This window comes from Nelumbo nucifera, chromosome 2 (assembly GCF_055504915.1).
Source record: "Nelumbo nucifera cultivar China Antique chromosome 2, China Antique-T2T, whole genome shotgun sequence".
Taxonomy (NCBI): domain Eukaryota; kingdom Viridiplantae; phylum Streptophyta; class Magnoliopsida; order Proteales; family Nelumbonaceae; genus Nelumbo; species Nelumbo nucifera.
This window is the reverse complement of record NC_142650.1, coordinates 22392036-22406505: the sequence shown is the minus strand read 5'-3', so window position 1 is coordinate 22406505 and position 14470 is coordinate 22392036. Positions and strand designations below refer to the sequence as shown.

Below are 14470 nucleotides of genomic sequence, written 5' to 3'. Positions count from 1 at the left end.
TTTAGACAACAAATCAAGGACATATTTCCTTTGGGAAATAAGAATCCCATCCTTGCATCTAGCAACTTCTATGCCAAGGAAGTATCTCAACTCCCCCAGATCCTTAATCTCAAATTTTGTACGGAGGAAAGACTTAAGGGCCTGAATGCTTGAGGCATCATCACCAGCCACTATAATGTCATCAACATACACAATGAGATACACTGCTGGAGATCCACTTTTCTTCACAAAGAGAGTATGATCTGACTGTGTCTGAACATAGCCGAATTTAACAAGTGCAACTCTAAATCTCTCAAACCAGGCTCTAGGAGATTGTTTAAAGCCATAAAGTGATTTCTTCAATTTGCATACCTTTCCTTGCATATCTTTCCCATACATTCCTGGAGGGAGACGCATGTAGACCTCCTCATGTAAGTCACCATTCAGAAATGCATTTTTTACATCTAACTGATAAAGAGGCCAATCAAAGTGAGCTGCTAGAGATAAAAGAACCCTCACAGATGTCATCTTGGCAACAGGGGAAAAGGTCTCCAGGTAGTCAATCCCATATGTTTGTGTGTAGCCTTTTGCAACAAGTCTGGCCTTGTACCTCTCAATAGTCCCATCAACCCTGTATTTAATGGTAAAGACTCACTTGCACCCAACTGGATCCTTCCCTTCAGGCAAATCCACCACCTCCCAAGTATCATTCTTGTGTAGAGCATCTATTTCAGACTTCATGGCATCTCTCCATTCTGGAATCCCAAGAGCTTCTGACACAGGCCTAGGAATGGGGTTAGAAGCAACTGAAGAGAGGTAAGCAAAGTATGAAGGAGAAAGTAGATCATAGGAAAGGTGTTTGGAAATGCAGTGTGCAGTACACTTCCGCTTTCCTTTCCTAACAGCAATGGGGACATCAAGATCCGAGAATGATGGTTCCAAAGGGGCTGAAGCAGTACCTGTTATCTCATTTGTGATTGGGAGTGTATGAGCCTCATCTGTTGTAAGGGAAACAACTTGCTCATTCCTGGATCTTTGCCTTTGATACACCTTGGGATTATGGGTAGGACGAGGAGGTAAAGAAATAGGAGCACTAGGGCAAGATGAATGAAGTGGCTGATCCTCCTTTGATTCATTTTGTGAGGATACAGGCTTGTCAAGTGACTCAACTGGGACAGGAAGAGGAAGAGCAAATACTTGTGACAAACTCTCCCCCTATGGACAATGTCCTTCTTGAGAGGAACCATAAAAAGGAGAAAGCTCATCAAAGGTAACATCCATAGAGACATGTCGAGTGCCAGTCTTTGGATCAAAACAACAATAACCCTTTTGTGTGGGGGAATAACCAAGGAAGATGCACTTGTGGGCTTTTGGTTCAAACTTATGCCTCTGGGCACTTGGAATGTGAACAAAACAAGTACAACGAAACACACGAAGAGGAATAAGAAAAAGATCCCTGTCTGGATGAAGAAGACTGAAGGGGGATTTAAACCCTAAAACCCTGGATGGCATACAGTTTATAAGATAGGTAGCAGTAAGAACAGCATCACCCCAAAATCTTGTAGGAACATGTGAGGCAAACAAAAGGCTTTTTGCAACTTCAACAATATGTCTATTTTTCCTTTCAGCAACTCCATTTTGTTCAGGGGTTCTAACACAAGAGCTTTGATGAATAACCCCCATGTCAGAGAGATACAAGGATAAACTCTTCTCAAAGTAATCTTTTGCATTGTCAGATCTGAAAACTTTGATTCTGGTATCAATATGGGTTAAAACAAGCTCATGAAATTGCCTCACCAGTCTTGGGACTTCATCACGGGATTTCATTAAGTATATCCAAGTGAATCTAGAAAAGTCATCAATAAACATGATGAAATATCTGTAGCTCCCCATAGAAGATAAGTGGTAAGGCCCCCACACATCAGAGTGCACAATATGAAAAGGAAAAGAAGCTCTTTTATTTCTTACAGGGTAATTGTTTCTACAATGCTTTGACAGCTGACATGACTCACAATTGAGACTGGACACACTGACTCCCTTAAACAATTCGGGAAGTAAATGACTCAAAGCAGAAAAAGGTAAATGACCAAAACGAGAATGACTCAACATAATTTGACTGACAGACTCTGAAGAAGTAGGACCAAAGGCAACATTCTTGGGATGATCAAGGCATTGGCCAGGAGTGTCGAGCAAGTATATTCCATTCGCTTCATGGCCATTCCCAATCACCTTCTGAGATTCCAGATCCTGAAACACACACTGAGAAGGAAAAAATGTTACACGACAATTCAATGACTTGGTCAAGTTACTAACAGATAATAAATTGGTATTCAATTTAGGTACATGAAGAGTGGAAGATAGGAGTAAGGAGTCTGTAGGCTTGACAGTTCCCTTGCCAGAAATAGAGGCAAGAGAACCATTAGCTAAGGTGATTTTGTCACGACCAGGAAGCAAATCATACGAAACAAATAGAGTGGAAAGTTTGGTCATGTGATCAGAAGCACCTGAATCTATGATCCAAGGGGTCTTGGGATTACCTGAGGTGGATGCATGGTTAGTAGAAGCTCTTATACCTGAGTGAGCAAATGCGGTGGTGGCTGAACTTCTAGAAGGGTTGGATGATGAAGTTACACCTTCAAGCTAGCTGATCATCTTTCCAAACTTCTCATACTCAGCTTTCAGGGCTGTCAGCTGTGCACAGACAGACTCAACCTCTGTATCTGTACTTGTGGCTGCATGTGCACTTCCTGTCTTTCTACTATCATTTTTCTTCTGGAATCGGATAGGGACAAGACTGGGATGCAATTTCCAGCACTTGTCCTTGGTGTGTTTCGGCTTCTTGCAATATTCACAGACCACCTCCTTCTTTCCTGTGCCACTGGGAGCTCCTATAATCCCTTTGGGTTTATCCCCCATATTTGCAAAATGATCATTGGTGCTGACTCCTTGAACCTGTACTTTCTTCTACTCTCTTCACTGCTGACCAAAGCATATGCTTGTGACAATGAAACACTTTCCTTGGACAAAATGTTCTGCTTTGTGATGTCATATTCAGGATTCAGCCCTGTTAGGAAATCGAAGACCCTGTTCCTTTCAACTAATTTCCTGTATGTTTCAGCATCATTGGGGGTTTCCCATGTCACAACCTCTATCAGATCAATCTCTTGCCATAGAGATTTTAGGGTTGAGAAGTATGCGGCAAGTGATTTCTCCCCCTACCTTAGATTCTTCACATTACTCCTCAGTTTATAGGCTCTGGCAACATTCAATTTTTGGGAGTAGGTTTCTGCAACACTATCCCAGATTTCCTTAGTCGAGTTCATCCAAAGATAGTGTTGACTAATCTGTGGCTGCATTGAATTCACAAGCCACCCAATCACTGTGTAGTTCTCTTGCATCCATCTCTCTTAAGATGGATCATTCTCTAGGGGGGCTTTCTTGCTCCCAGAAATAAACCCCCATTTTCCTCTGCTACAAATATGGATTTTCACTGATTGTGACCATGCCAAGTAGTTGGTCCCATCAAGTTTAACTATAGTTACAGCCAACATAGAATCAGCTGGGGTTCCCAAAGTCTGTCTATATTCAGCAGCACTCTTGCTTTCAAGGTCCGAGGAATCCATCATGCAAAGACTCCAGTTAGGGTTTTAATAAGTTTTCCAAGGTACAGGGAATCTTGATGAACTTAGTTTGAGCTGAATTGGCAACAACAACCAGCTCACAAAAAACAGTTCAGTCTTGATAACTGTGTCAGTCCAGCTTGGTGACGGCACTTTCTAGAGTAATAAATACTATTTCAGCCTTCAAGGGACAACCAGCAGACCTCCAAACACAAAGTATTTCAGGTCCCCAACAACCGTTGTGCCAAAGAGAAGAAATAACAGTCCACAGTCCTTAAGAGGCCTTTTGACAAACACTTTGTGTGCAGTAGTTAACACCCTACTGTTAACTAGTATGAACCACTTCAATAATGTTTTGTATAGGTCCAAAACAAAGGCTGGACAGAATTTTTGGACTAGTACCACTGAGTCCAAATCAGTTTCAGCAACTTGACAGTCCAACAACAGCCGAACTGCACTCCAAAACTCCCAGAAATCTCTGAGTTGAATCAGTCCAGCAACAGCCGAACAGTTGGGCAGAATGGAGGAGGGTTTCAAATACTTTAACAGCCCTCCCAAGCAACGAAAATAACCTAGCAATAACTGAGATAACTTACAGTAAGTGAATCTCTGATTTGAACTTCAAACCAGGCCGAACACCTTTCTCTCTTATTTCAAATCAGGCCGAACACCTTGCTCTCTGATTCTTCCTGGTCACCGAACTATTCTCCAAGTGTGTAGAGACTTGGGCACCCTCCAATGACCTCCAAGAACCAGGTGAATGACTTTAAACTTCCAGCCCTAGAACATCCTCATGCAGTTGGCTGGACTAAAACCACATGAGGGTCACGCCAAGCTCTGGCCCGCTCTGAGACCAAGTTGAAAACAGTCCTCTTGAAGTATAGGACTGCTTGAGATTAGATGCAAAACCAGAAAAATGAACAAGAGAAGATTAAGAAGTTGAGAGAGAGAGAGAGAGCTAGCGACAATGAGAGTTAGAGAGTGAGAGGTTCGAACTAAACCTCCCTCTAACACTCTAAACATTTTATTAAGTTAATCTTTGAAATATTACAGAGAGGCCCTTGAGTGGGCAAGAAATTACAGAAACAGAACATTACAGAGTATGGGCCCAAAATAGGGCCCATTACAGAGGGAAACATAAACATAACATGAAATAACAGTCTATGGGCCATTCGGCCCATCTCCTCTACAGATATCTAAATTTGATCTGATCCGATTTAATTTCTGTAAAACTTAACAAATTATTAAAAGAAAAAAACATAACAGTCTATATAAATAAAAACAAAAAATACAAGCATTTTTTTCAGCTATTTTTATCATATGTATGTCTTTTTTATAAAAAATAATATAAAAAATACAAAAATGCAATATAAACATATTTATAAATATATAAATAACTAACTTATATGTGTGTGCATGTATGTATAGTGGGTGATCCGAATTTGATCAGATTTTTTAATCACATCCTATTATTCGGTCTGATCCAAAATCTGATAGGGGGATATCTGAACCCTGTTGAGTTATTGGGCCAATGTTAAGTTATTAGGCCCAGCTTTGTTTTATTTTTATTAACTTTATTTAGTTAGGAAGTTATTGGGCCTTAGGCCCTCAGTTTATGTTAGTTTATTATGCCTTTTCAGCTACTTACTAGTAGCCGACCTACTAAGGGTATTCTTGTATTTGTATATTCTTTTTATAAAGTATATAAATCAAAGGAAGGGGGTGGCCAGAACTAATTCTTTTTGGCTACCTCTCATTCTCTTCTTCTTCTCTTTCTTTCTTTCTAGCTGAAACCTTTCATCATCTTCTTCTTTTCTTCACAAAGTTTATATTAAAAAACAACTATCAGCTTTTCTACTAACCCAGAAAAATTGGATTGGATTTGAATTTGAATCGGATCATGATCTGATCCATTTGCACCCCTATGAGAAGGACTGCAAATAGGATGGCTGATTCCCCTGCTAAGCAAGGGATCATAAGACAGCAACACAGCAACTTTTTTAGGCTTCATTGTAAACTTGCTTGTGTTCTTGGGTTGGCAGTCTTTTCATCTGAATGTGTTAATTTTATCTCTTCTAATAAAATAAATTTCATTTGCCAATAAAAAAATAGGACTGCTTCATGATTGTTGAAAGGTAAAACATAGAGCATCTGAGACGGTTTGAATATCACAAGTTGAGTCCATCTCGGTCTTCCTTTAACCTCACACACCAAGGCTTCCTTCCAGATACTTTAACCATCCTCCAAGCTTTCTACCCTCATCGACATCTTTGATTGAATGTTTTTTACCACTAACACTTCTGGTGTGACAATTAATTTGTCCTTGTATGTGTTAATCACTTCCCTGCCCTCCTTTGTCTGGGGCTTTACAGGTTCCATCTTACGACTCTCCACAATACCTGTTCCAGAGGTCAGCTCCATTTCAACTTGGGAACTGGAAGCTTTCCATCCTTCTTGATTTCTGTTGGGGATAATGATGGATTTGCTTTGGCCTTTACCAAAAAATTCCAACAAGATCGCATGGGCTCCTTTCATATTTTTCTCTAATCTCTGTGAAATACAATCTCTCATTCTCCCTGTATTTGCTCCATTTATGGTCACCATCATCCTCAGATGCCAGGTCCAGAAAATGGACAAACCAATCTAGGCTGTATCTTGTGAGGTAAGTGCAGCCCCTGCCCAGCTCAGTTATCTTGAGCAGTTCCTCACTGGCTAAGGTTACATGGTGAAAGGAAAAACATTTGGATTCAATTTGAAGGGACAAGATGTGGGTAAGGTTTAAAACAGAGCTACTGGTTAAAGTATTGTGGCTTTCACAGAGTGGGTAAGGTTTGAAGCAGGGCTACTGGTTAAGGTGATGTGGTTTACTAGTTGTGGTTGAGGTTTTCATGGAGGTCTGGTGACGATTCTGGAAAGTTTACACTCTGATACAATTTCCATCCGCCTGAAATGCATCCTGCTTTGATCGTAACTTCATAAACTTCATCTTCCAATTACCTAGAACAAAAAATCTCAGAAAAAGAAACACCAAAAGAACCATATAACTCACTCGGAAAACCGCTTTTGAACACTAAGGGAACTCTTCATTCATGCTCGGTAAACAACCCTTTATCAAGATGAAAGAATCAAGAAGCTGATAAAAAAAGAGTCAAGAAGAGACAAATATAGTGACTAACTACACACACAAAGGGTGAATAGGATCACTTGCATTGGGCTCGTTTGTAGTGTAAATGATTTGCACAGTCTGTCATGGTTTGGTTTTCCTCCACTGACAGAAGTAAGAAATATCTCATGGACCTATTTCTCCCCTGATACTTAAGAATGACATAATGAACCTCCAACCTCCACTCTTACTTCCACCTATATGGTTTGTTTTCTAATCAAAGAACAGCTCCTCTGTTTGCAGAGAATAAAAAAGCCGTTACCCAATGTTGGTCCCGGCTAAGGTTCAAAGTATTTATATGATACACCCCATATTGGGCGTATCGTGTCGTATCTTTAGGTGCCTGATACACCTGTTTACAGGTGTTTTCAGAAACCTTTTTTATTAAATAATATATATAAAATAGTCTTAAAACTGAAATATGAAAAAACTAAAAAAAATAAAATGCACATGGTTCAAAGTGCCGATACAGAGAGGTGTATCGATACTTTGAACCATGGTCCTAGCTATCTGTGGTCTTGGGAGGGGTAGACTGGTTATGGTCTTAACTTTTAGCACATTTTGCACAAAGTCATATCCTCAGACTCGAACCTGGTTCTCATGCTGGCCAGCCTGAGATTTTACTATTACACTGGGTAATGGCCCCTTTTGGAATTAATATTAGAGGATAACTGCATAAATGGTCCAAATCATGATTTCCAGGAGGATGATCATTAATTTAGGAGTTAAGAAAATCAAATTAGAAATACTTTTTTCTGTCATTCTAACATAGGAAGTTGAATCTTCTTACGGTTTCAGTGAGTCTAAAAAGCCATGAAAATTTATCTTCTTAAAAAATATATGAATAAAAATCCATATATTGGTGGTCATAAGCAAGGAACATTTGGATGGTGCTAGAGGGACTGGGGAGTGGATCAGAAAAGTCTTTAATTAGACTAGAAACTACATTTGATTGTCATTTGCTTGCATTAGTTTAGCAATGAATACTGTAGTTAATTGTGATACCATTTTTTCTTTGAGTTTACTTTTCTCATTTTCTTGTTCTATTTATTTCTTTCTGTACTTGTTTTGTTGCATGTGATCTTCTAGGATGGACCCGACAACATGCAGAACTCATTAAACGCCAAAACTGTGACGTCACTTCCTATTTTATGTATTGAAGATGGAATGGTGGTATTAAGGTTCTCTGAAATTTTTGGCTTTCATGAACCTTTAAAGAAAGAGGAGAGGAGGGACCATAGATATTGGGTTCCTAAAGGTAAGTGGTAATATTCTAGCAGTTGCTATTCAGAAATTAATGGTTTCAAAATTTCATGCATGGATATAAAGGGAGCTAGGCAAGACTAGGCAACAGGGTAGGGCCTTGTCAACTAGTTGATGGTTTTCAAGTAGAAATAAGATCTATTACATACAGTGTATGTTACATGTTGGCAAGATTTATGCTTCCACTTATTATAAGCAATAATAGTTTCCTATAAATCCTAACTAGTAAAATAAACAATATTTAACGTACTTAAGCATGCAATAATTCAAAAAACTTGAAAAAAAGCACTGGACATCAATTTTTCTACATGCACAAGATTTTGGCATGCAATCAATTATTGGGGCAAAGCCTCTATTCTAATGCCTAAAATAGCAACAGGCAAATGAAGGTGACAGAAGCCCTATTTATCTTGTATTCTCTAGAGAATGGGAAGAGGACCCCCTCTATTTGTCAATTGAAATGAGAGAAAGTTTCAAGGGAGGGGGGGGGGGGGTTGGCAGCATTATTGATTTTGGTCAGTGTTTTAAAAGCGTAAGGTGCAAAAAAGCTCAAGGGCTATATTGTGCCGGAGGTGCAAGGCAGGGGTGCCCCTTTTTGAAGCAAGGCAAAATATCTAAAAAATTCAAAAAGCAAAATAATACAAATGTTAAACATATTATTAATTAAAAATATAAACTTAAATTTTAAAATAAATGCTTAAACAACCTATTATCTCAAGTTAAAATACATAAACATAACATGTAAAACATATTTATAATGAAAATTTAAAAATAAAATCAGGCATAACATATAAAAATATTCAAGCATGTCAACTCTTAATCTCCTTATTTTTTCCCAATTGCATTACTTCAAATAGCTAATGTGATGTCAAACATTATGCATTCTTGATTCTATGAGCTACCTTTGTACCAAGACCTCGAGGCATGCCCAAAGAAGTCCATATCAGGGTCTTAAATTCTTAATCCCTATAAAAAAGGTTTTAGAACTTGAATTGTCTTTTAAAAATATCTTTTATTAGGATGAATGAATGAGCAACATTAGAAAATATGGAGTTTTCGGAAGGCGCACGCCTTTTGAAAGTGTTCCTCCTAAGACATAGGTGAGGTGCATACCCTAAACTGTGCCTCACCTTTGTGCCTAGGCACGCCTTTTAAATCACTGATTTTGGTCCTTGCACCTCTTACCTTCTTGTAAGTGCCCATGACCTGATAGTGGGAAATACCCGTTTAATCTTCAATTTAAGCTGTTACTCAAGGTTCTTTTTTTTTTTTATTTCTTTTTCCAAACCATGGTTCATAATAAAAATTAAAAAGGTACCTGATGGTTTGGACTTCAAAGAAGAGTTGTATCTTTTATGCAGTAATGTAACCAATACTTCTGTACCATGTCACACATTGCTGACTCTTTTTACTTCTGTAACACAAATCACTTAAGTTCATTAATATTATACCATTGAGATAGTTACTGTTTTCACTAAGAGAATCAGTGGAGAATAGAGAAGAAAGAGAAGAGAATAAGAGAAGAGAGAAGAGGGAGGGGAGAGGGGAAGGGAAAGGATCGAAAGCCAAAAGATAGGTTGGCAGCACCCTCTTCTTTATTTATAATAGAGACAAAATAAAAATGATGAAATCACATCTATACCCCCAACTGGCAGTCTAATGAAAAATAACATAAAATTAACACGGGACAACTTTCTAACAGCTCACTAACAGCACTGTGACAACAAAACTAACAGCACTCCTCAAGTTGGGCTGCATATGTCAATCATGACAACTTGTCTCAAAGTTAATTGTGTCGCAGACAATGGGAGTCCCTTTGTGAGAACATCAGCAAGTTGTTATTTTGAACTAACATACTAAGTGTAGACTTCCCCCTTCTCAGGCTTCTCCCTTCTAGGGCTGTGAGCGTTAAACCCCCTCTCTCTTGACAAGTTCTTGTCCACAGTACTTCAGCCACCCCATGTGCTATAGCTCTATACACTGCCTCAGCACTTGACCATGCAACTACATTCTGTTTTTTCTCCTCCATGTCACCAGGTTCCCACCCAAGGTACAGTACCCACTGCTGGATTTTCTATCATCCACAAAACTTGCCCAGTCTGCATTTGTATAAACCTCCACCTTCATGCTGTTGTGCTTCTTGAACAACAAACTAGTTCTAGGATACTTCAAGTTCTTGAGGACCCTCTCAACAGCCTCCAAGTGTGGTACTTTAGGGAAATGCATAAGATGGCTTAGAACCCCCAAAGCATAAACAATTTTAGGGCATGTCATAGAGAGATACAACAGTCTTCTTGCTAGCCTTTGAAACTATTTCACATCCTTCAAAGGTTCTCCATTGCAATCACCTACTTTGTGATTAGCATCAATAGGGGTATCAATTGGCTTTGCTCCTAGTTTCCTGGTGTCCTTCAAGAGATCTAGGATATATTTTCTTTGAGAAACAAAGATACCCTTTTGTGAGCAGGCAACTTCAATTCCAAGGAAATACTGTAGGGGTCCTAGATCTTTCAGTTCAATTTGGGTTGCTAAAAACTATTAGTTTTTGTATCTTAGATTCCTAGTTGCATGTGATGATAATGTCATCTACAGTTCTACATATACTATTTGTACTGCAACCTGTCCATGATTCCTCTTAACAAAGACTGACATTGTTTGAAATACACCTGCTGAACTGCCTGCTAGAACCTGCTAAATGTAGAGAACACTGATGTGGGCCCCACAGCTGTGGTCCCCACTGTGTTCGTATGACAGCACAGCATGTACTCTTTGTTAGTTATGTCAGTGTTAGTTGGTAGTTATTTCAGACAGCTTGCTATTTCAGCTTATTATTAGTTTATTTGCCATGTAAGCATTAAGGGCAATTCTGTTTTTCTACAATTAGTAAACATATAAATATTAAGAGTAGGGCGGCAGATTCATTATTCTGTCCCTCTCTCTCCTTTCTAAAACCCTTGTGTACTTCTGCTTCTTTTCTCCTTCTTTCTTCTTCTTCTTTTCTTCATTTGAAAACCTTTTTACTTTTGGATTCAAGACTGATTGTAGTCTTGATCGACTACTTGGTATCAGATCCAATATAGGGTTTCTCATGTGTGTCTAGTCCAGCCGACCACATGAGAATTGCCTAGGGCTGGAAGCTTAGAAATAACTATTCGTGGCTGATTCTTGGAGGTTACCAGAAGGGTTTAGCAGCTGTCCGAAGGCTTGAAGAGGCTTGAAGAGGCTTGGAGAGTGTTTTGGTAATTAGGAAGAATCAGAGAAGGTTAAAAAGATCGATATTTGGGTTCAGGCCAAGATTGAAGGTGGCAATCAGAGTTTCCTGGGTAAGTTTTTATCTTTCCTTGAGATCGTCATCAGTCAAAGATAGGTTGGACTTATCTAGGAGGAGCGGCTGAGCTCTCCTTTATTTTCTCAGAGGCGATCAGCGTTCTCTGATTTTTTAGGGTTTGTCCTTAACCCTACGACCAGATTTGACTGTGAACCTATTTGGAAGGTGCGGCTGAGCACTGTTTCTGTTCTCACAAAGATTTCCTTAACCCTATGATCAAACCCTAAATCTGTTTCAGCATTCCAGATTGTTTGTTTTCTAAGTGAGTTCTAGACTTGTTTCGGCTTCAAAGCCTATTTTGGGGGGTGAGAACCTTTATGAAGAATTGGACTGCTTACATTCTGAACTGTCGATTGGTTTCAGATCAGATCTGAACTGTGTTCACCCTAAAATTCAGGACTGTCGATTGGTTTCAGATCAGATCTGAACTGAGTTCATACAGAATTCTGTTTCCCTTGTTTGTGGAAGACCTAGGCTGACTGTGATCAGTTGTTTAAGTGTTGTTTTCTATTACTGTAGCTCTAACGGTTGTTGATTTCTGATTCTTAACCAAGAATGGAGTTCAAGAATCAGGGGGAAGGTGTTTTTGGGACTAGCAATTATGGTAATATGTCTGAGATTGCATTTCAGATTACAACTGTGAGGTTTGATGGATCCAACTATTTAGAATGGGCCCAATCGGCCATGATGGTTATTGGGGGAAGAGGAAAACTTAGCTACCTATTGGGAGATGTGAAAGAACCATCCAAGGAGGACCTAATGTATACCAAGTGGGTTCAGGAGAACTACTTGGTTATGACATGGCTGTGCAACTCTATGCAGCCACATATCAACCGAAACTATTTGTGGGCAAAAACAGCCAAGGAGATCTGGGATGTCATGAAAGAGACCTATTCCCAACCCCTTAATGTTGCTAGAGCCTATGAATTGAAGTGTGAGGTTAATAACCTCAAGCAAGGAGAGAAACCAGTCTCCGTTTACTTCTCTACTCTGAAATCTCTGTGGCATGAAATTGACCGTCTGGAAACACTTGAGTGGGAAAGTCAGAAAGATGCACAGACTCATAGAAAGCAAGTTGAGACTAATAGGGTGTTTGAATTCCTAGCTGGTCTGAATTCTGATTATGATATTGTGAGACAACAGATACTAACAAGGGACAGTGTGACCTTATCTCAAGCCTACACCTTGGTGCATAGTGAAGAGACTAGGAGAAAGGTTATGATGTAGCACCAACCCTTCCCACCAGCCCTAGCAGCAGTTAAACCTAAGTCTGGGGGTGATACAGAAAGGGATATGAAGAAGGAAGATAAGCGGGATCTAGTGTGTGAACATTGCAAGAAACCCAAGCATACTAAAGACACATGTTGGAAGCTGCACCCTCATCTAGTCCCAGAAAAATTGAGGAACAAAAGGGGTAATGCTCATATGGCTGTTAATACCGATTCTGCATCCTCATCGGGCACAAAAGGCACACCCCTAGACACCTTAGTCGCTATTCGGGCTGCCCTAATACAGTTGGAAAAGGAGGTTGGGAATTCAGCTCAGTCATCTCAGTCATCATCAGCTCCTGCCACATCAACCTTTGCTCATTCAGGTACTCGTGCCTCAGCTTACCATGCTTCAGCTCTAGGCAACATTGAACATTGTTGGGTAATAGACTCAGGTGCATCTGACCATATGACTAGCTTGCCATCACTGTTCACTACCTATCACTTATCTTCTGGTAGAGATAAAGTGTCAATTGCTGATGGTTCCCTTGTTCCCATTTCTGGCAAGGGAGACATTAAGTTGTCTAATACCATTTCCTTATCTTCAGTTTTGCATGTTCCTAAGCTTGATACTAATTTGTTTTCAGTCAGTAGTATTTCAAAACATTAGAACTGTTCAGTAACCTTCTTCCCTGACCGATGTGTTTTTCAGGACTTGGAGACAAGGAAGGTGATTGGGACTGGTCATGAGACGAATGTGATCTATCTGCTTGGAGAGAGTTCTCATTGGAAAGATCATGAAGATAAGAAGTCTTTTGTTTCTCAGTCTGTCAGTCCGGTTATTCTTTGGCACAATCGGTTAGGTCATTTATCATTTCAGTCTTTGAAGAGTCTATTTCCTAATTTGTTTGAGTCAGTTCAGATGTCAAATTTGAGATGTAAGAGTTGTGAGCTTGCAAAGCATTGTAGAACATCTTATTCCTTGAGTAATAAAAGAAGTAGTAATTCTTTTGATGTTGTGCACACCGATGTTTGGGGCCCGTATCACATCCCTTCCATGGGGGGGGGGGTACAAATATTTCTTGTTGTTTGTTGATGACTATACCCGTTTTTCTTGGGTTTACCTTATACGTTCTCGAGATGAGGTTCCTGCTCTGACCCAAACCTTTCATTAGATGATTTTAACCCAATTCGGGGTCAAAATCAAAATCCTCAGATCTGATAATGCGAAAGAATACTTTGCCAAGCCATTGGCCTCTTATCTACTTGATCATGGGATTATTCACTAGAGCACTTGTCCTTATACACCACAGCAGAATGAGGTTGTTGAGAGGAAGAATAGGCACATTTTGGAGGTGGCTAGAAGCATTATGTTTACCTTCAATGTGCTTATCTGTTTCTGGGGCGATGCTATTCTCACAGCAGTGTATCTCATTAATCGGGTTCCTTCACGGGTTTTTGACATGAAGCCTCCGTTTACCCTTCTATACCCAGTTGAAGAGTTATTTACTGTTCCCCTTAAAACCTTTGGTTGCACCTGCTTTGTTCAGATTCTTGGACCTCATTACTCCAAATTTGACCCTAAGGCCTCCAAATGCATTTTTCTCAATTATGCACAAACTCAAAAGGGTTATTGCTGCTATGAACCGACTTCTGAGAGGAGATTTGTCTCAATGGATGTTACTTTCTTTGAGGAGGTACGCTATTACCCTAGGGTTTCTCCTCAGGGGGAGAGTAGTGAGAATGGGAGTTTTTTTCCTCAAGGGGAGAGCAGTGGGAGTGGGGTTAACTCATCTGAAGTTCCTTTACCCATTCCATTGAGTGATGAGGGTTGTAATGGGGAGGGTTGTCAGAGGTGTCAGGAGTTGAAAGTCTATCACAAGCGGTGAAGGCAGGTTGATTTCGGTCA

The 14470-nt window shown here is 39.8% G+C and overlaps 1 protein-coding gene across 9 annotated transcripts in view; it reads left to right on the top strand.

Moving 5' to 3' along the window:
• Positions 1–14470, top strand: part of LOC104595190 (transcription initiation factor TFIID subunit 1-like) — a 164059-nt gene that overhangs the window by 39410 nt on the left and 110179 nt on the right. For all 9 annotated transcript variants that reach the window (XM_088897676.1, XM_088897675.1, XM_010255805.3 and 6 more), the window contains one exon: positions 7852–8020. In XM_088897676.1, the coding sequence (XP_088753802.1) occupies positions 7852–8020 (169 nt within the window). The remainder of the gene's footprint in view (positions 1–7851; positions 8021–14470) is intronic.